This window comes from Peromyscus maniculatus, chromosome 19 (genome assembly GCF_049852395.1).
Source record: "Peromyscus maniculatus bairdii isolate BWxNUB_F1_BW_parent chromosome 19, HU_Pman_BW_mat_3.1, whole genome shotgun sequence".
NCBI lineage: Eukaryota > Metazoa > Chordata > Mammalia > Rodentia > Cricetidae > Peromyscus > Peromyscus maniculatus.
In genome coordinates this window covers 34,211,067-34,230,714 of record NC_134870.1, presented here as the reverse complement: position 1 = coordinate 34,230,714, position 19,648 = coordinate 34,211,067, and the positions used below count along the sequence as shown (strand labels likewise).

General features: G+C 44.9%; 1 protein-coding gene across 50 annotated transcripts in view; it reads left to right on the top strand.

Moving 5' to 3' along the window:
- Ppp2r2b (protein phosphatase 2 regulatory subunit Bbeta) overlaps positions 1 to 19,648 on the top strand; it is a 294,937-nt gene that overhangs the window by 224,981 nt on the left and 50,308 nt on the right. For all 50 annotated transcript variants that reach the window (XM_076555156.1, XM_076555167.1, XM_076555141.1 and 47 more), the window contains one exon: positions 15,093 to 15,270. In XM_076555156.1, coding sequence (XP_076411271.1) covers positions 15,093 to 15,270 — 178 coding nt within the window. The remainder of the gene's footprint in view (positions 1 to 15,092; positions 15,271 to 19,648) is intronic.

The window sequence follows — 19,648 nt, the reverse complement described above, 5'->3', positions numbered from 1 at the left end:
CACACACACACACATACTGGGTATGAGTGGGGAGATAAAGAGAAGTGATTAAAACTTTTGAAAACTCTAATACAGCATTGAACACTTGAAGTGTCTTCTAGAATTTTCCCCCTCTTAATTGGACAGCTTTTCTTCTAGGAATGCTCCCATCCGCATTAGTACTAAGGTAGATTAGCATAGAGAATTAGATTTCTCTGTGTTTATGTTTGATAAGGCTGTACCTTCATGTAATTTCTACTGATTATCAAATGGAAACATGCCCTAGAACAGACAGATGAGCCAGCATTAGTTCCCTTATTGGCATTAGTTCCTTCTGAGGAAGAAAAAAAAAATTATGAGCAATGGAAGCAGCATATATGTTAAGAGATTAAAATTCCAAGCACACTGTAAACTTAGCTCGCCCAAATCTGCAACCTTAGAAAATGAAAATGTCTCACTATATTTGGTGCCATAACTCAAGATCTAGGTTTAACTTACTTTCTGTAATTTAAGACAAAAAAAAAAAAAAAAAAAAAAAATCCTGCGTGCCTATAAATAGACCTAGAATAGAATGCCATTTTAAACTAGCAGTTCTGGTGGAGGAAAAAATAAGCAGCTGGGGAGCGTGTTGAGTCAGGCTCCGGAGAGAACGTCCAAATTTGCTGTGTTCTCTGCGAGCATGCGCACAGGGAAGGGTGTTCGCCTGCCACCTTTAGAGTTTACACGCAACACCTTGTCGAGGTTTCCCTTCTCTCCAGCTGCCCTTACTGGGCTGTTTCAGCTAGCAGTCTCTGCTCTTCGATAACAAAGCTTTACACTGGACAAAGCTTCCGGCTCTTCCACAGCATCTCCCATCTCTAACAGCATCCCTGAGAAGCTTTGCCATTGCTTCCGACCCTAGACGGCAGAAACCCCTTGCGCGCTTGTAGGGCAAGTCTAAGATGTCTCGACTCTACTTAAGACTTAGCTTGAGTCTTCGCTTCGGCAGTCTGTCTGTCAGAGCCCAAGCCGGCTGCACGCTTTGAGCTTTCGTCAACATCAAAGTCATTGCTTTGTTTTCAGAGGCCTAGAAGAATCCTACTTCCTCATTTTCTCCTCCTGAGGAATTTACATCTCCCTCTGCTTCTTTGGATGGCTCCCATCCTGCACACTGACGCTAATAATTTTCCACCCATGTGCCTTGCTTTTGCACATATCCTTAAGGTGTTGATCAATAAATCACCCTCTGCCTCCAACAGCCTGGCTTCCCCCTTCGATACTTATATTCTCTTTCCGGGTGGAAAAAGAGCTCATTATTTTTCTTCTTAACCTCCAGCTCTCTAAGTCTTTTTCCCTTTCCCTTTGCCTATCATTTTAACTTGGTTCTCAAGCCCGCCACCCCCATTTGTCCCTTGCGGTGTGCCCCCTTTACTATCTAGAAGCCAAGGAGACTCTTGGCAGAATCTCAGCCCCTTGTCTTACTGGTGCAGGGACACGTGGGCTTTCAGGTGACAGAAGCTGGTAGCACAGTAGAAAGAAAGGCAAGGCAGGGCTTCAGTGGCCATGTCTATAGAGGGTGCCCTGTGAGCTCGCCATAAAAGAGGAGGCCTCCCAGCAAGCAGAGCGGTACCTCGACCTTCTCTGCGCAGTAAAGGCAAGCTCCCTGAGAGCACCTGTCTGCTCAGGTGTGCCGGGAGAACGTGCTTCATGAGGTCACACTTGGCAAGCCCACAGGGCTAGACGCCATAAGGGAGACAGGAAGTAATCGACCAAGACACAGCCCACGCTTCACTGGGTCTGAAGCCCTCAGCCACACAGGGAAGAGAGAGGAACCCTCTGTGCCCCGCCAGGCATCCCCTCTGTGGAGGTGAAACTTGTCAAACCAGCTCTTCGGTTTCCACTTAGGAAAACACGCCCGAGTTAGCAATGAACAATCTAACAGAGATCCAATATTGCACCTGATGAAAAATGGCCTTCTTCCTTTCTTTCTTTCTTTTTTTTTTTTTTTTTTTCTTCTGAGACAAGGTCGTAACTTCTGTCCTGGAACTCACTTTGTAGCCTCCCAAGTGCTAGAATCATAGGGCTAGGCCACCACACCTAGGAAAATTATTATTTCCCATCAATAACTGAAGCCACCTATATGAGCCATCATTCTGGGTAGTGTGGCGGTCACTTTCAGCTGTCACCAAGTTTCTTAAAGTCTAGGATGTGTAAGACACAGCCTTAGGCAGCATCACCAAAAAACCCAGCAACTTTATCTTCCCGTTCTCTTTTTATCATTCTGGTTACACCGAGCCTGAAGACTGGCTTTTGCAGTGATAGTTCTAACCTCTCTCAGAACACTTACAATCTTTTTTTTTTTTTAATTCATAGCTAACTTTAAACTCTAGGTCCTTCCCAGGTGACTGTATCAACTAGAATTTAAACAAATTTTTCCAATGTATTTTTTATAATGTTTGGCAATTCACAAGGAACTTTTTTTTGATGTATTACAGTGATGTGAAATTCCCAATCAAAATACATGTAGTTAACTAAAAAGTAGATCCATAAAGTAAATATTAAATCACAACGCATGTAAACCAGACCAGTTTTAAGTATCTAAAGGGGACTAACAAGTATCTGAGGGTTAATGAGCACTATTGTAGCCGTTCTTCAGTTATTGGGGGCACTTTTAAAAATCAGTATGCATCACCCCATACCAACTGAGCAAGAGTCTCAAACTGTGCTTTCTGTTTCTTCTCAAATAATCCTGATGGCAAACTGTACTAGAAGAATGAGAAAAATCTTTCATTTATTTTCAAAGTTTTCTGTCTGGACAAGCACTTGTTTGAATGGTGACTAGGTACGTAATATGTTTCATTTTCAAGTTGATTGCAATAGTGATTTTTATCTTTAGAAAAATTTTCTAGCAATCATTCAACAAAAATGTGCTGAGAAGCTACTACGGGTAATTCCCTGAGGGCTGAAGAGGCCTTGTGAATAAGAGACCCTGCCACTGTAGAACTTAGATACGAGTACAAGTTTATCTGTGCTGAGTTCTCTCTCTCTCTCTCTCTCTCTCTCTCTCTCTCTCTCTCTCACACACACACACACACACACACACACACACACACACACACACACCTACACACACACACACAGTTTATAAATATGTGTGTGTCAAATCCCACCTGAATGAATATAAATAAAACTGTCAAAAGTTTTTGGATTTGTGTGTGTGTGTGTGTGTATGTGTGTGTGTGTGTGTGTGTGTGTGTGTGTGTGTGTGTGTGTGATATTGATGACATTGAGATTACTGTCAGGGAGTCGTAAACCAGTCTTCTCTTTCCCTCTTGTATTTGCCTCATTTTTAAATATCCAGATTGCCTTAAGTCTTCTCTGTGCTCTAAGTAGCTCCCATACCCACCTATGGTGTTAACTAAATGACATCATCTCTTACGATGGGACCTAGCCCCACTGAGCTTCCAAAGATGTGTGTGCCGTTTACAAAAGGTCATGTGTACAGAGCTTACGGGAAGCAGGGAGGGGTGGGAAAGTGGAAGGTTTGAAGTGACTAAGTTCCAAAGTCATCCCAGACAGCAAAGGTCAGAATCCATTTTAAAAAAAGAAAAAGAAAAAAAGGAAGAAAAGAAAACCTCTTATAAAGAGTCCATACTCCCCCAGACAGAGTGCTTACAACTTTTGCAAACTCTGAATAACATAATTAATGTGTAGATGTACAGACGGTGTGTGGTATAAAGCTGCAAAGGAGGAGGACATTACAAGAAGTACACATCAGTGAAACTCAGGTGGGTATGAGAGTTACTTAAAGCAGAGAGAAGACTTAAGGCAATCTGGATATTTAAAAATGAGGCAAATATGAGAGGGAAAGAGAAGACTGGTTTACGACTTCCCGACAGTAATCTCAATGTCATCAATATCACCAAAAAAAAAAAAAAATCCAAAAACGTATGACAGTTTTATTTATATTCATTCAGGTGGGATTTGATACACACATAAACTGGGAGGGAGGGAGGGAGGGAGAGAGAGAGAGAGAGAGAGAGAGAGAGAGAGAGAGAGAGAGAGAGAGAGAGAGAGAGAGAGAGAGAGACACCAAAACACTGAGCCGTGAGACCCACCTGTCTACTCAGGGCGGTTTGCTTGCCTCATGCTCACTCGGGGAGGCCTCTGCCCACTGGGGACACAGTGACAGTGGTTATCAATGCATAGATTTGTTTCCCTCTTTCTTGTGTGTGACCATGATTGGTTGAAACCACATGTTAAAGGCATGTGAATAGGACTCAGTGAGTAACTATTATTCCTGGGTCACGTACGTCCTCAACAGAATGTAAACTGGGTAGAAGTGTGCAGACATTTTGTGGTCAAATACAGGGACTTTTTGTCAAAAAAAAAAAAAAAAAGCTTTGACTTTGGGAGAAATAATCCATGCCCTTCCCTTCAGCAAGAGAGAAAATCAGTGGGAGTTTCAAGTCCTAGAGTCAAGCTAGGCAATGGCCTCCAACCCACCACTCTTTCTCACTTTTCACCAAATCAGAGGGCACAGAAGAGTCAGAGATGAGTCAGAAGATGGATGGTGACCTGGAAACCTTGAAGGGGCAGACACAGGACACCACATTACAGGAGAAAGCCTATTGTTGCTGAGTGTAAGAAAACAACAAGCTGCTCGTGAGGAGGGTATAGAGACGCAGCCAGCATAAAGGGCAGAAGATTCCAGGCTCTTCATGGACAATAAGAATGTGCATTGTTCCAAAAGATGTAACTCTCTAAGCTTCTTCCATCCAGGATGAACCTCTTTTTTTGTACAGTTTACCCACCTAACATGATTTATAATATAATTTCAAAAGAATGTTACTGGGCTGAGGGTGTAACTCAGTGGTAAAGCACTTGCCTAGGATGTTCAAGACCCTGAGTTCAAGCCCCAGAAAAACCACATAAACAGAAGGTAGGTAGGTAGGTAGATAGATAGATAGATAGATAGATAGATAGATAGATAGATAGATAGATAGATAGATAGATAGATAGATAGGCAGGCAGAGTCATTTACATGAAAAGGGCTCAATGAACTTCTAAGATTGTAAGAAAATTTATGAGAGATAAATGGGCTCATTGCTTGAAGGAGATGAAAAGTAGTTATAAATAGCATTCCAAACAAACACAATTTCTGCCTAGGGAACAGTGACCGATGGGTTTTGCCATCCTCGAGCAAAGGAGCTCTAGAGAGAAGTGACCCTGGGAAGGGCGCTGTGTTAAAGAAGGAACTGGAGATGTGTTTTCTTAGGACTCTCCCGGCAGCTCAATTACTGTCAGTGGGATGGAGAGCCTGCACAGAATGAAGAATGCCCTATTAACCGTAACCGTGGGATTCACGAGGCTGGGAAAGAGCTGGGAAGAGAGAAGTGGGGATCACAGAAAACAGTGTGTACTAAGTCCAAGGGCACCAGCGGCTTATGGGAGTGGCTGACCCTTCCAGTCTTCTGCTCTGCACCCCTCCTGTTGTCCCCTCCCTGTGCTGAGGGAACAGACAGTTTGGGAAACAGCGCTTAGCTCACAAGAATAGGCATGCTGGGCTTATTAGAGGGTTTGGCTTTCCCCAGGAAGAGGCGAGTGCACCACGTAGGAAGCGTTTATTGTCGTTTTGTTTGTTTGTTTATTTTTGTATATGTGTTCGTGTGCATGCACGTGTGTAAGTGCACACATGGAGCAACTTTGAGGAGCCCCTTCTCTCCGCTCCACCACGTAGATCTTAGAGATCAAACTAAGTTCTGCAACCCTGGTGCCAAGGGCATTTTCCTGCTGAGCCACCTCTGAAATGCAGTCTTACTTTGTTGATCAGGCTCCTGAATAACCACTGATTGCTCAGCCTCCCAATGACTAAGGTTATAGGCCAGACTGAAGAAGATGAAAGGATTCTGTCCTGGTGAGGTATTAGATATGATGATTTTTCTTCTTTTTTAATGTAATGTGTAAGTTTGATGGATAAGGTAACCAAATATATTGAAACACTTAGATGCTTCCTAATTTAATAGGCTCACCTAGGGAATAATAATTACATGGAAAGCAGCTTTGTATTACAGTATCTGTCTGAGAAATAAACAAAGTTAAGTGGAGCCCCAAAAAAAAGCATGTATAGAAAAGTCAGTTTGCACTGTTACTGTTTTAAAATGCTTTTATAAATATTTTAATTAATTCTTTGAAAATTTTATACATGTTTTATCATATTTACCCCCAAGTCCTCCCCTTGACTCCCAGATCCACCCCTACTTCCCTAGCCCTCAACTTTGGGTTCTGTTTCTTTTCCCACTTCCTTTTATATTACAAAAGGAAAATATGTTTATAGCAACAAGTCAGACTAGAGCATGTAGCGGTTCTTCCTGAGGTAAGAATGTTCCTGCTGGGGTGTGAGTGTTTCTATAGCTTCCCTGTGCTTCTGCCTCCACATGTTGTTATAACTGCAGTGGAGGAATACGATTCTCATAGTGTCTACACCACTTAGCTACACGGATATCCCTCTGAGTCAATTCATCTTCTTTGAAATGGCAATCATTCTAGAGTCTAGGTAGACTGTAACTTATTCATCCCCTCCTCCAGAGGAGTCTAGATTTTGGTAGAATATAATCATAACTAACAATGGATACTAATACTCTCCAACATGTCTTGTCAGGTGCTGAGTGGCGGTTTCCACTCAAGGACTTTCTAAGTTAGAAGTTACATTCTTTTTCTTTTAGTATCTACTTCTGACTTTTTTGTTACAGCTCTTACTCCCCTGGCCAGTGGCAGTGGGTTGCAGCCCAGTGGTTCTCAAACTGTGGGTGGCAACACATTTGGAGGTTGAACCACCCTTTCACAGGGGTAACCTAAGACCATCAGAAAACACAGGTATTTACATTATGGTTCATAACAGCAGCAAAATTACAGTTATGAGGTGGCAACAAAGATAATCTTATGGTTGGGGGTCACCACAACATGAGGGATTGTATTAAAGGGTCACAGCATTTGCAAGGTTGAGAAGGTTTAACCTCTGTGTGAGAAGGTGTGACATCAGTCATTTTAGCCTTTACCTTTTCAATTTCCAGGCAGCATAGGTCGCATTAAGGGTCACTCCAGGCCCAGTGTCTGAATGCTTGAAGTTAAGAAAATGAAGCAACTATTTTGTGTCTCAGCTATCCTCATCATAAAACTGTGGTGAACTCAGAACAGGGACTGCCATATAATAGACTCGTTATGAATAAAGATCTAAGAAGGAACCTGGCTAATCTTTTACAAGATTGACGTTTTTAGAGACTCTTAGCTTGCTGGCTGCTGGTGAGGTTGGCATATCTATAAAAGTCTGGAGCTCTCTTCCTCTGAATTTTCTGTCTATATCTTTGATTTGTATTTTTATTGAGTTATTTGTTTTATTGCCAATTCTTAGGAACTCATTGTATATAACAGATAGAGGCTTTTTCCTGTTTTTATTTGTTCTTGGATACTTTCATATGTGTATATGTAATGAGGTACGTTGAGCCCACTAAGCCACTATTTCCCCTCAACTCCTCCCAGGCCCTTCCTCCATAAATGAACTCTTCGTGCATTCATAAAAATAATCAGGAAAAGTTTCTTTCAACAGAAAAAACAACCCTCTGTTAAGTGATAAGTATATGAAAATTCTTCCCTTTAGCCCCAAATTCATTAGTTCCCAGCTGTGGGTCTACATTGGTTACCTGGTTTGGGGGTTTAGTTTTCAAACTATCAGTCCTTGAGTTCCATTTCCCAGGCATGGTGACTTAACTTTTAAGTGGCAAGGCTCAGACATCAGTTTTAAACAAGAGAGCTTCCTGATTTGAGTATGCAATCAGAACCAGGAATGGGATCATTCAACCTTGAAAGGTCATTGAAAGTTAACTCAGTCCTGTGGGATAGGCACCAGTGATCACTGGCACCACCTGCAGGTGGGAGGCAGAACTGACACACCTCAGCTCTAAAGGGCCCTACAAGCTCAGACATATGAAAGGTCCTGTTTTCAGGGTATTGGCAAGGTATCTTGGTGCACATGCATGCTTTCTTTGTGTAAATGACTTCCCAGGGAGCTTCACTGGCAATATTTGTCAAGTTGGTGTTGAATTTGTATTTATATCATTGATTCTGTATATTCTAAAGTCATAAATAACAGACTATAATATACTGCTACAGGTCTATTATCTTTAGCCCCCAAATATTCATTGAATATTTATCCTAGTAACAAACATCACTGAATGTTATCAGTGTTCTCACCAATATCCTATGGGAGGCAAAGGCAGTTTCTGTGACTAATCCTCACCAAACTCATCCAAAACGAAGCCACTGCCTCTCCCTCCCCAGCCCTTCCCCAGCTATGTGTGAATTGGAATTGCCTTGCTCTGTAACATTTCAGGATGTTTCCTCCTTCATGTGAAATTACACAATGTGTAACATTGAGGGAAATAACAGAGAAGGCTGTGATCAGGGAAACACGCCTTGAAAGGCAGTGATGCTGGCAGAAAATGGAAATGTCTGGGGGAAAATAGCACAGAACTGGCAGCGACTCGGGCTTCTGCACAAAGTGGTAATTAGATGGCGAGTTTCTCTTCTGAGGGAAAGGTGTTTCTTCTCTCTTCTCTGTACACAGGCTAGAAGTCAGGCACTGAGAATGTGAAATTGTTATTCTGTCGTGAAAATCATCTTCAGTACATTGAGCTTTATTCATATATATATGAATATATATATATATGAATAAAGGCAATTGGTTGGGGGGGTGTAATCCATATTCTGCCAATAGTAGTTAAAATCTCTAAGAAATAAAGATAAAGAAAGATGGATGGATGGATAGATAGATAGATGATAGATAGATAGATAGATAGATAGATAGATAGATAGATAGATAGATAGATAGATATGGGTAAATGATACGTGATAGATACATAGGCATATATAAGTAAGTGTTAGGTATGTGCACATATATATGTGTGTGTGTTATATATGCTTATGTATGGAAATTGATGCCAGGACTTTGCACATACAGAGCATGTGGACCCCCACTGATTTCTGTGCCCAGCCCTGAGCTGAACCTTCCACAGCCTGTTGTAAGCTGATATGGATTTTCCTCTGTCTGCTCAGTTTACACTGTATCTCAGAGGGGCTCCCTTAAGAGTTCAGCTTCTCAGTTTCAGAATCATTGGCATTTTAGTCTAGGTAATTCTTTATAATGGTCTTGTGTACGCTGGCAGCATTTAACAACATCCCCAGCTTCTGCTCACTAATGCCAGGAATATCCACTCAGCTACTCGAGAGCCATCTCCAGACCTCATCTAATGGGCAAATTGTCCCTGTAAAGAGCAGCTGACTTAGAAACTGGGGTGCTCTGGAGAGAGTGAGTTTTCACTTCCTTCCAAACAGCTTACCTAATCCCCCTAATCTAAATTGGGAACCTTTTTTTCTCTTTCTCTCATGAAAAGTCAGTGTGGAATGAGTGACAGTCTGTAACAATACACTTGCCTGAGACATGAATGTCTTTTTTTCCTATTGCACTTTCAGTTCCACAGTATAATCTATTTTGTTCACTCTGTACACATATTGCCTGGTGCAGTGATTGGCACTTAATAAGTATTTGTCAAATGAAAGGGTATAATTCTGTTATTTAATATCCTAAAGCACAAAGCCTGACTTGGTCCAAAGGGGTTTTGTTCTGGAGGCTTATTTCAATCTCTATGACAAAGCCTGGAAAGGAAAAAATTAGGGCCATATTGAGGCTGTTGAAGGGTGTGAGCAGGGAATCTAAAAATTGTATTATTTGGATAGGATTCCTTGGGGGTTTTGGCGGGGTGTTGTTGATTGGCAGTTTCATTCTGGAAACAACAGCTCTGATATGTCATCATAAGCTGGGCCAACCCATCCCTCCTGATTCCCCACCCCACCCACCAGTCCACAGAGGAAACAAGGTTTGTGACCAGAGCGAGGCTTGATGCTCTGTCAGTTCTCTGAGGACCAAGAGAGACGTGTCACCCAAAATAAACCTCGCCAGAGACAGCATACGAGGCCCTGTGGCGCTCCTTTTTGTGTTTAAAAATGGAATTAAGATGCATAATTTTTTAAATGAAAAATGACTGACTGGCATTCTTCCCACCAAAAATGGGGAGTAATTGAATTTGTTAGTGGCTTATTTTATTTGACAGTCTTTGTACATACTCGATCTGGTTTGTTACACTGAATTACCCTTTAATAGTGGGTGCATCACGCCAGACTCTACCCCCCCCCAGGTGGGATGGATAATTGGACAAGCGTCCATATTGTTCAAGGTTTCATTACAATGAGAACAGAGACTCCTCGGCAGTGTGAGTGGGCTGCTCCTCCCAGTCTCCCGAGCTCCCTCACCCTGACCGTGGTGGCATCTTCTCCAGTTTCACTGTTCTCTGATGCTTTGCACATGCCTCAGCCTTGGTGCATTTGCACCTGTGGGTCCCCCTGCCTTGTGTCCTTCTAGCATCTGCTCGCATGGCACCCTTCAGAGAAGCCTTCCTGGAAAGGCCATGTCATAAGAGAGAGAAAGACAGAGACAGACAGAGACTCCACAGAAGCAAGGTTGACTGTGTATGCCCTGAGCCATGCGTGGTACAGAGAAGAAATCTAATTGTGTTTGTTGGGAGAATAATTAAGTTACTGGTCCAACTCTCAGGAGCATAGACACTCCCCCATAATCTGACTTTTAGTCCATCCTCTGTCAGCATCCTCTCCTTCCTAAGTCTACCTCTACCTCCCTAAGAGATGCAAGGCCCCTTGGGAAGATACCTCCTGGGCAGTTCCCACTGAACTCCAGTATAGCTCAGCACCCCTTCCTTGAGTATCTATGCAGCCTGGTACAGAACCAGGAGAATAGAGAGTCAGGCTGACTCCTGAGCCAAGGAGTGCAGGTATATTTGCTCTGCCTGGGGCTAGCTGTGTGACTTTAGATTAATTACTCAGCCATTCTGTGCCTCACCTTTCTTGTCCATCCCTTAGAGAATCATGAAGATAAGATAATTCACTGGTGACTGGATTAAGTGTTTAAAACATTTCAGGCAGTAGAAAAAGGGGTGCCACTTAATGTGGGTCTGTTCATAAAAGGTCTGTCTGAGAGGATGCCACTGGAAAGCGGAATTGAATAGAGTGATTCTCTATAAGCCTATGGCAGGTCAGACTTGGGCTGCCGTTTGCCCCAGGAAAATCAATCAGTGGATATAATAACAGGATGCCAGGTGCCCGAGAAAAAGAGGTTGTGTTGATCCCTCTCAGTATCGCCTACACAAGTGTGTGAGAATACTCACATGCACAACCAACCTCAGGAAGACACTGAACCTGAGCAGAGGAGTTGGAGGGATGCATGCTGCCTTAGAAAGGACACCGCTGTATCCCAGCTTGGGTCACTCTAGGTGCTGTCTCAGCTGCTGCCAGGAAGCCTCGGAGTTAAGTGGTGCCAGGCCTGGCTGGGCGTTTGCTCATGATTCCAGCATTCAGAGGCTAAGGTAGGCGAGTCACAGGTTCAAGGCCAGCCTGGACTACATAGCAAGATCTTGTTCTCCCAAAATCAAAAGCTAAGCCTGCTCTCTCTGTAACACTGGGCTGCATCCTCCCCTATAGGGTAGCAAATGGAGCCCCTTCCAAGGCTGGCTCCGGAGAGGCTGAATGAGATCATGGCTGGGGTGGAGTTGGCACCTGGGGTTCTAAACACCATGGCTGGCTCATAGCACAGGAAGACTGCCAGAACAGCACTCTCCACTGAAAGCCCCAACATTGCCTGTCACTCTTGAAACCGTGCCCCGCTCTTCTCTCTGCATGGCCCCAGAAGGAACAATCAGACAATGCGGGAATCACGGTCTCTACATGGCTGCCTAGTCCACCCACCTGGTCCTTCCTGAGCTGCCGAGGGCCCTCCTCATGCGGACATCAAGGGCAGAGGACAAGCCTTTACCTGAATATAAGAGTGATACAGGGACTTCCTCCACACATACCTGTGCACATATGCATATACCTATGCATGCACACACAGATACGCACAGACAGATACACACACACACACACACACACACACACACACACACGCACACGCACACGCACACGCACACGCACACGCACACATCCCTTATCTGTGCAAAGCATCAGAGGGCTCCATCCCCAGACACCTGCTCTGAGCCCTTCCCCATTATACAACCCATCATGGATTGTGTCAGCCTGCATTAGCAACCAGGCTCATCACATTAGGCAGCAGCCCTGGGCTGGCAGCTACCACTTTGAAATGCCTCTTTATCCTGTTGTCACGCTTCCCTCGGCATCGAACACAGCCACAGGAGCAATATGAAGACCCAGTGCAGATGTGAAGGACCAGGTTAGAGGTCAAAGATTTCAAGGAAGCCTGACAGATCCCAGTGACCTGGGCCCTGGTGCCTGCTTGGCACTCAGGCATCTCTGGGGAGCACTGAAAGGCTCCAAGTGTGAGCATCGTTATGACCAACTGTGAAAGTGTGGCATGTGTTTCTGAAAACACACAAAATAGATGCCATGTCCATTTACTATGAAAATCAGTGACGCCTATGGAGGCTTCATACCCACAGCATGATGTGACATCAGTAAGGTCTCTCTTCTACAAACTCTCCTGGCTATTTATCCAGGTCACTTACAAAGCAATGGTCAGTTCCCACCCTGACCAATGGTTCCTGCCTGATGTAGATGAGGAAAGAACTCTCACTTTGCGGTCAGATGGGTCCTGAGATCAAATCCTGTCTGTGCCTTTTCATATCCCGGCCGCCCTGGGACAGTAACTTGGCCCCGTCTCCTGTTTGTAATCCTGCTTTGTGCCGCCATGCCTGTTTTACGGTTGTTGAAAGAATTATCTGGGATTCTAGGTAAAGAGTGCCTGGCCAGGCACTGATGCTTCAGTAACTGTTTTGGGACCAAGTTCATGGAGGAAGCTCAGTTTCATCCTCTGTGAAACCTCAACTCACACAAGCCCTTAGCTGGTGTTCACTCTTGCAGACTCACCTGTATAAGTCGGACCTCAGCTGCCTAACTCATCTCCTCTATACCTCCAGAAAGGTCTGATCAAAACGTGACCTGGATCATGTCTGGCTCATTACAAACACACCCATTCTTCCCACCTTCTTGAGGTAGATAGAGCCCCCTTCTTACAGGTCACCCCCAATCTACCCTATCACATTTGCTCTTTCAATGGGCTCTATCACCACCCCCACTTCAACCCCATTTCTCTGGCTAGAGCCTGCTTTCTGCCAGCCTGGTGACCGTTACTCATCTTTCATGTCCCCACACACTCACCCATCCTCAGGAAAGCCTCTCAAGACCCCGATATATACTATGCCTCCTCCCTGGGGCACTGGCTCCGTTGTTGTGTGAGATCATTCACTCCCTACCCCCAGCTACGACAGTCATATGATGGTGAGGCCGGGGTCCTGTGCTTACCGGGTGAGCCCTTGGGACTTTGTACAATGCTCAGTTGGTGTTGCTGAAAGAGTGGGTGGTCTGGATAGTGACTGCCTCAATAAATCCCCATGACCATCTTCCAAAGGAAGAGGACAGAGCAGGTTTAGCCAATGACCAGAGCATGGGGCACATCCCAGGCCATCAGTCAGTGGTTCCTTACCGGCCTCCTGCTCCCCGACATGTGTTGCAAAACCATCATCCATGCCTGGCATATGAGACCCAAGAGATCAACCCCTCCCTCTATCCTGGCACCCAGCATCTTATCAGTCTAGATTTCTCAGAGCTGTTCACAGGCTCGTTTGTGTGTGTGTGTGTGTGACACAGGAGCCTGTGAACAACTCCAAGGTGGAGCTGGGAGAACTCTGCCTTCTAAAAGGTGCTGTCAGGTGACTGCCCTTCAGGGAGCCAACCTGCTTTGGGCCACCCCTTCTTGCCACCTGGGGTGATGTTGATTCAGAAGCTAGTCTTAATCTACCACCTGCTGTCACATCAGCCAGGGCTCCTCCACCAGGCTTTGTAAGGGCAGGGAAAGATCCATGTGGCTCTTTGTCTCCCTGTTTCTATTGAAGAGCTGCCCCTGTGCTTTGCTTATTTGGGTTGTTTAGAAGAGTGTGTGTGTCTTTGTTCACATTTTCCAGAGAGAACTCTCTCTCAGCGGCCCAACTCCCCAGCCTGCCTTGAAGAAAACACTTACTGACTTTTTCTCTACTGAGTCATTCAGTAAACACTTCCTGGACACCTTCTATATTTCAGAAGAGTGACCATATAATTTACCGTTCAAACGGGGGCCCAGTTTGAATGTGACACTACGTAATTGGCACTGGAGGACAATAGTTGTAAACAAAGATGTGCCCAGGCCAACCAGGATGCAACAAGCCCTTATGTACCAGTGGCTCATTTGGGGTCACTAGAGTCTTGAGGGATGGAATGTGTTCCTAAAGGTGCCCACAAAGGTTAAGAGAAAAACTAGGAAGGAACCCAGGCCACTGGCACATGATGTGAGGACACAGAAAGATGGATTGAGGTTGAAGCTAAATGACACATTTAAGATTTTCCTCCAATCTCCTTCCTGAGTAAATTTCTCGTTTAACAAAAAAAAAAAAAAGAGTACATATTAGCAACACTAAATGAACCCAGTAGGTCAGTGCATGTGTGTAAATGTGTGCATATATATATATATATTTTGTGTGTGTTTTTGTGTGTGAAGCGATAATAACCAAAGAAGAGGTCATGAATGTGAGAGGAAGTAAAGAGGGAAGGGCGGTGGAAATGACGTAAACACAGCCCGCATGCACAATATTTTCAAAACATGAAAAAGTTTAAATTGAAAACTGTGAAGCAAACAGGCTGGGAGTGAGAGTTTGGAACACTGCGTTCCCCACAATGGAACCCAAGTCCCCTGAAGGGGACTGGAGAAATGTTTCAAGTTGATAAAGATTGAATGTCACCATCACCCTCTCCCCCCACCCCACCCCCACCCCCCCCCACCCCCGCCACTGCCCCAGTGCCAAGTGTTAACAGCTGAAAGGCCCAGAACTTGGTGAGCATGGCAACTGGTTTCCGTAACTCTCGGCCTCGGGGTGGGACTTACCCTGTGGCGGTAAGGGCACAGCACGACCCATTTCCTGCCAATGAACACTTCCGTCCTGAGCACTGTGCCTCTCTCATCCTAGGTGCCCGTCCTGAGACCTATGGACCTGATGGTGGAGGCCACCCCACGAAGAGTGTTTGCCAATGCGCACACGTACCACATCAACTCCATATCTGTCAACAGCGACTACGAGACCTACATGTCTGCTGATGACCTGAGGATTAATCTGTGGAACTTTGAGATAACCAATCAGAGTTTTAGTATCCTTTCCTTGCGAGCCAATATAGCCCACTGGTCTGACTCAAGGGTATCCAGGTAGGAGGGGTTTGGGGAGAAAGAGGCAAAAGGGAAGGAACTGTCAAAAAGAAAATGCCTGGTGTCAAGGAAGAAAAACCTTACATCGTGGACGGGGCAGCAAGGCTAGCTCTGAAATGTAACCTAAAACCATTTATTCATGCGGTGAATTAGTGACCCTAATGCATGCAGCTTGACATAATGATCCTAATGCGGCTGAGGATGTCGGTACTTGTCTAAAAGACACCAGGTTCAATCCCCAGCACCTCAAACAAAAACTAGAAGCACTCTTATCTTCCACTTAACTAGAATGGAGAAAAGACAAAAAGATTCCTGAGTGTCTATCTATAAGGCCAGTTCTTGACCTCATTCTACTCATCTTGCATTGAGTGATAAAGGCTGATCTTTGCAGCTGTTCTCGACCTGTGGGTCATGACCCCCAAAGACCATCAGAAAAACACGGATATTTACATTATCATTCATTACAGTAACAAAATTACAGTTATGAAGTAGCAATGAAAATAATTTTATGGTTGGGGCTCACCACAACATGAAGAATTGTATTAAAGGGTCACAGCATTAGGAAGATTGAGACCACTGGTCTAGAGTATGCCCACCCAGTCTAACCTAAACCCTGACTCTTAGCTCTAGTTCAAAACTCAGTTCATGGTCTCTGCCCTCAGAGAGTTGGGTACTGGCTCCTAGTCAACCTTAATTCTGCCCTCCCAGCCCCACCCATCCATGAGCCATCTGCACTTCCTCTAAAATGAACCCCAGACAGCTGAGACACCTCCATCCTCATTCCTACCAACACTCACTGACGTGGGCTGCCATTGTCTCCATCCCCTGTGGCTGCCCTGATTCCTCTCCTTCCTCACGTATACCCTGCCTGTCAGTTACCATGTGACCTACATGACATCCTGGCTGTGCACCTAACACTCCAGTAACTTCCTAGTTTGATTCCCTCTGACACCTGCCCTGTCTCTCTTGCCTCGTCCACTCTGCTTCAGCCATCCTACCATGTTTCTATTCCCAGCTAAGCTTTGTTCTTCCTCTCTTTGTCCCTGCTGTCCCTTCTGTCTGGAAATGTGTCCCCGGGGTTCTTTATTCCAGCCTCAGTCGAGTTGACCCTCACTGGAGACTCTCCCCCTAGTTTCCAAGTGGCTGCCTGCAGCTGTATTCTTGCTGTCTTCGCTATGCTTACAGGGATTTGAAATGTTTTAGTGTGCGCGTTTTTAGTTTGCCCCCATGAGAATGTAAATGTTATGAGAGCAGGAGCCCCGAATGGCCCATTGCTGTATTCCAATGGATTCACATTCTGTACCTGAAAGCTGCTGCGCCCAGCCCGTGTGACATCATAGTCAGTGGTCAGAGTGCAGCCATGGGAGACTCCCCACGGTGGAACCTACCTTGGAAATTTATCTTGAAAGGTGTTAAAGCGAAACTGAGGAAATGGGTTAGTCAGTAAAGGGCTTGCTCAGTAATCATGAGAACCTGAGTTTCATTCCCAGAACTCAGGAAACATAATCCAGATGGGATGCCACGCACTCGGAATACCGCACTCGGGAGGTAGAGGTAGACTCACTCTCCAGCCATCCTAGCCTATTGGTAAGTTAGAGGCTAGTGGGAGATCTTGTCTTTTTGAAGGGTGGGGTTATCCGAAGAGCAACAACCACACACGGGCGTGCAACTCACATACGTACAGAGAAAGGATATTTGTGCAATGGGTACACAGCTCATTAGTCCCTACCACAGAGACATCTGATAGTCCCGGAAGGTTCTTAGGGAAGGTGTCTTTAACCAGGTTCTAGCACTGAGATACATCTGGAGACACTGAGAACTGGCTTTTGGGACTGTGACTGGACATCTACCATTGATCCCAGAACAGATGTAACACACTGTATGAGCCTGGGAATAGCTGCCTCTGACTGCAGATTTTTCCTGGCAAAGCAGCTGCTCATAGGACGAATGTAGATGGCGCTCACCTTTCCCTCCTCACATCTATTCCAAGAGTCAGAAATCTGCCTGGGCTCAGCCAGCTGTCACTCCGAGCGTATGCTTCCCCAGCCTAGGTGGCAAGTTTTCTGAATTTTGCCTCCAGGCCTTCAAGAGGGAAAGGAACTTTCTCAGCCATTTGGGGAGACAGATGCCTTGGGGAGAATGCAAAGGGGACATATTAATAGTGCCGTTTAGGTTATCTTCTGCAGATGTGTGACAGCCTGCCAGATGCTGGCATACAAATGAGACCTTAGCGCTCACCCTTAACGCTGCCATATGTAAAATAATCACTGTCATCATGTGGGTGATGATAACTGATATCTATATAGTGCCTTTTAGCCAGACTGCCCCGGGCAGGAAGGTGTGCAAACGAGAGCCTTTTGCCTCTCAGCACTGAAGTGTAGCTCTGGAGGAGGCAGCGGCCCTTTCCCACAACATCCTCATAAAAGTATCAAGAACAGCCCTTGTCTTAAATACCTCCTGTTTAGCATCTTCTTCTGTTATGCCTTTCATCTGCCAAAGAGACAGGAGCATGGCTTGGGACGCCTGCAAAGCCTGGTGTGGGAACCACTGGGGTGGCAGACAAGATGCTTCGAAGAAATACATGGACTGTTTTCATAATTGTGTGTTAGTGATACTCAGAGGTAGAAAACACGCATCCTGTGAGTTCACAGATGCTAAAAATTCCTCTTAAATTACAAAGTATACATCAAGAACTAACTCAGTAAGTAGAAAGGAAGTCTGGTTGGGGAAATGCAGGCACAACACTGATGTCATAGCTCACAGGATTTAGAGTCTGGCAAGAATAGAGTTCTCTCACCCAGGCCCACCACTTTTCTGACTGTGAACATTCTCACAACATGCCTTTTATTTACCTACACACCCGTTCTCCACCTCATCCTCCATAGGGAAGAACTCTACCAAGGAATTGTGAGGTTGTGAGACTGACTTTCTCTCTCTCTCTCTCTCTCTCTCTCTCTCTCTCTCTCTCTCTCTCTCTCTCTCTCTCTCTCACACACACACACACACACACACACACACACACACACACACACACACACACACGCCTTACTTAGTAAATGATCAATGTTGTTTTTCCATTGGCTTAGTGACTACACCTGAATCTACTGATAGTTAAACTACTGTCTGCAGGCCCTGCTACCCCACCGTTATCACTCTGCTGATCAGGCTGTAGCCTGGCAGGATTTCTGGTCCTACGGTCACTGGCTCTGCCGCTGCCACCAAATGTGGTTTTTAACTAAGTCTCTACCATTCTATTTACCAATAAAGACTTGGAAGTCAGAAAACCTGGACGTCATTGCTAGGTTAGTAATTTCCTAGAGCAAGAGGTAGCCCTGGGTTTTAATAAGCAAAGCTTGCTCTTAGCACATAGCTTCTTTGGGAACAGGGAGATGGCTCAGTGGGTAAGAACATTTGCTGCAGAAACATGAGGACCCAAGTTTGAATCCCCAGCTTAAAAATTGGGCATGACTATAACCGCCCCCCCCCCGTACGTGCGCGCGCATGCTCTGGGGGGTAGGGGTGGCAGACACAGGCAGATCCCAGGGGCTTGCTGGCCAACTAGCCTAGCCAAATCAGGAAGCTTTGGGTTCAGTGAGAGAACTTGTCCCAAGGGAACACAGCAGAAAATGACAAATCAGGATACCCAATATCCTTTTCTGGATCCGTGTTTATGCATGGACTTGTCTACCCTGGATACAGAAATGCATGCACAGACACACACATACGTGCATCCTGAACACACATGTTCCCAACATACACACATATGTTATCGTTTCTTTTTGAAAACCATGTTATACCCAGAATCCTTTGAACTCTTTGTTGGTCAGTGGAGCTAAGAATTCATCGGCCAATTCTTAGTCCAACATGAATTTTATCTTGTAAAAGTACAGACACTGGGACCAGGTCTTGTGCCTGGTACCTGCACTAAACCTGGCGATAGAAAAGAGAAAAAGAAACAAAATTGAATTTTCAGAATGACATGATACAAATAACAACACCAATGAGTATTTCATTGTGAACTGAGACAAGCTCTGTAAGAGAAGAGAATTTAATTCTTCAAATGCATTTTTTAAAAACTGGTTTGGGACTGGAGTATAAAGGGAGTTTGCTGAGGAACTGATTGTTGAATTGAGATATTCAAAGGAAGACTATAAGTTAACTTTGGCAAGGAAGTGTGGAGATTATTTGCCTAGTGCACACAAAGGTCCCTGTGGCAGGAGGAATTCTAAGCAGGCCGCCATCCCTGGAGCAAAACTGGAAAGCTTAGGTGAGGTTACTCCTTGTATAAGTTGACTCTAAGGATGCCTCTAAAAGAAAAAAACC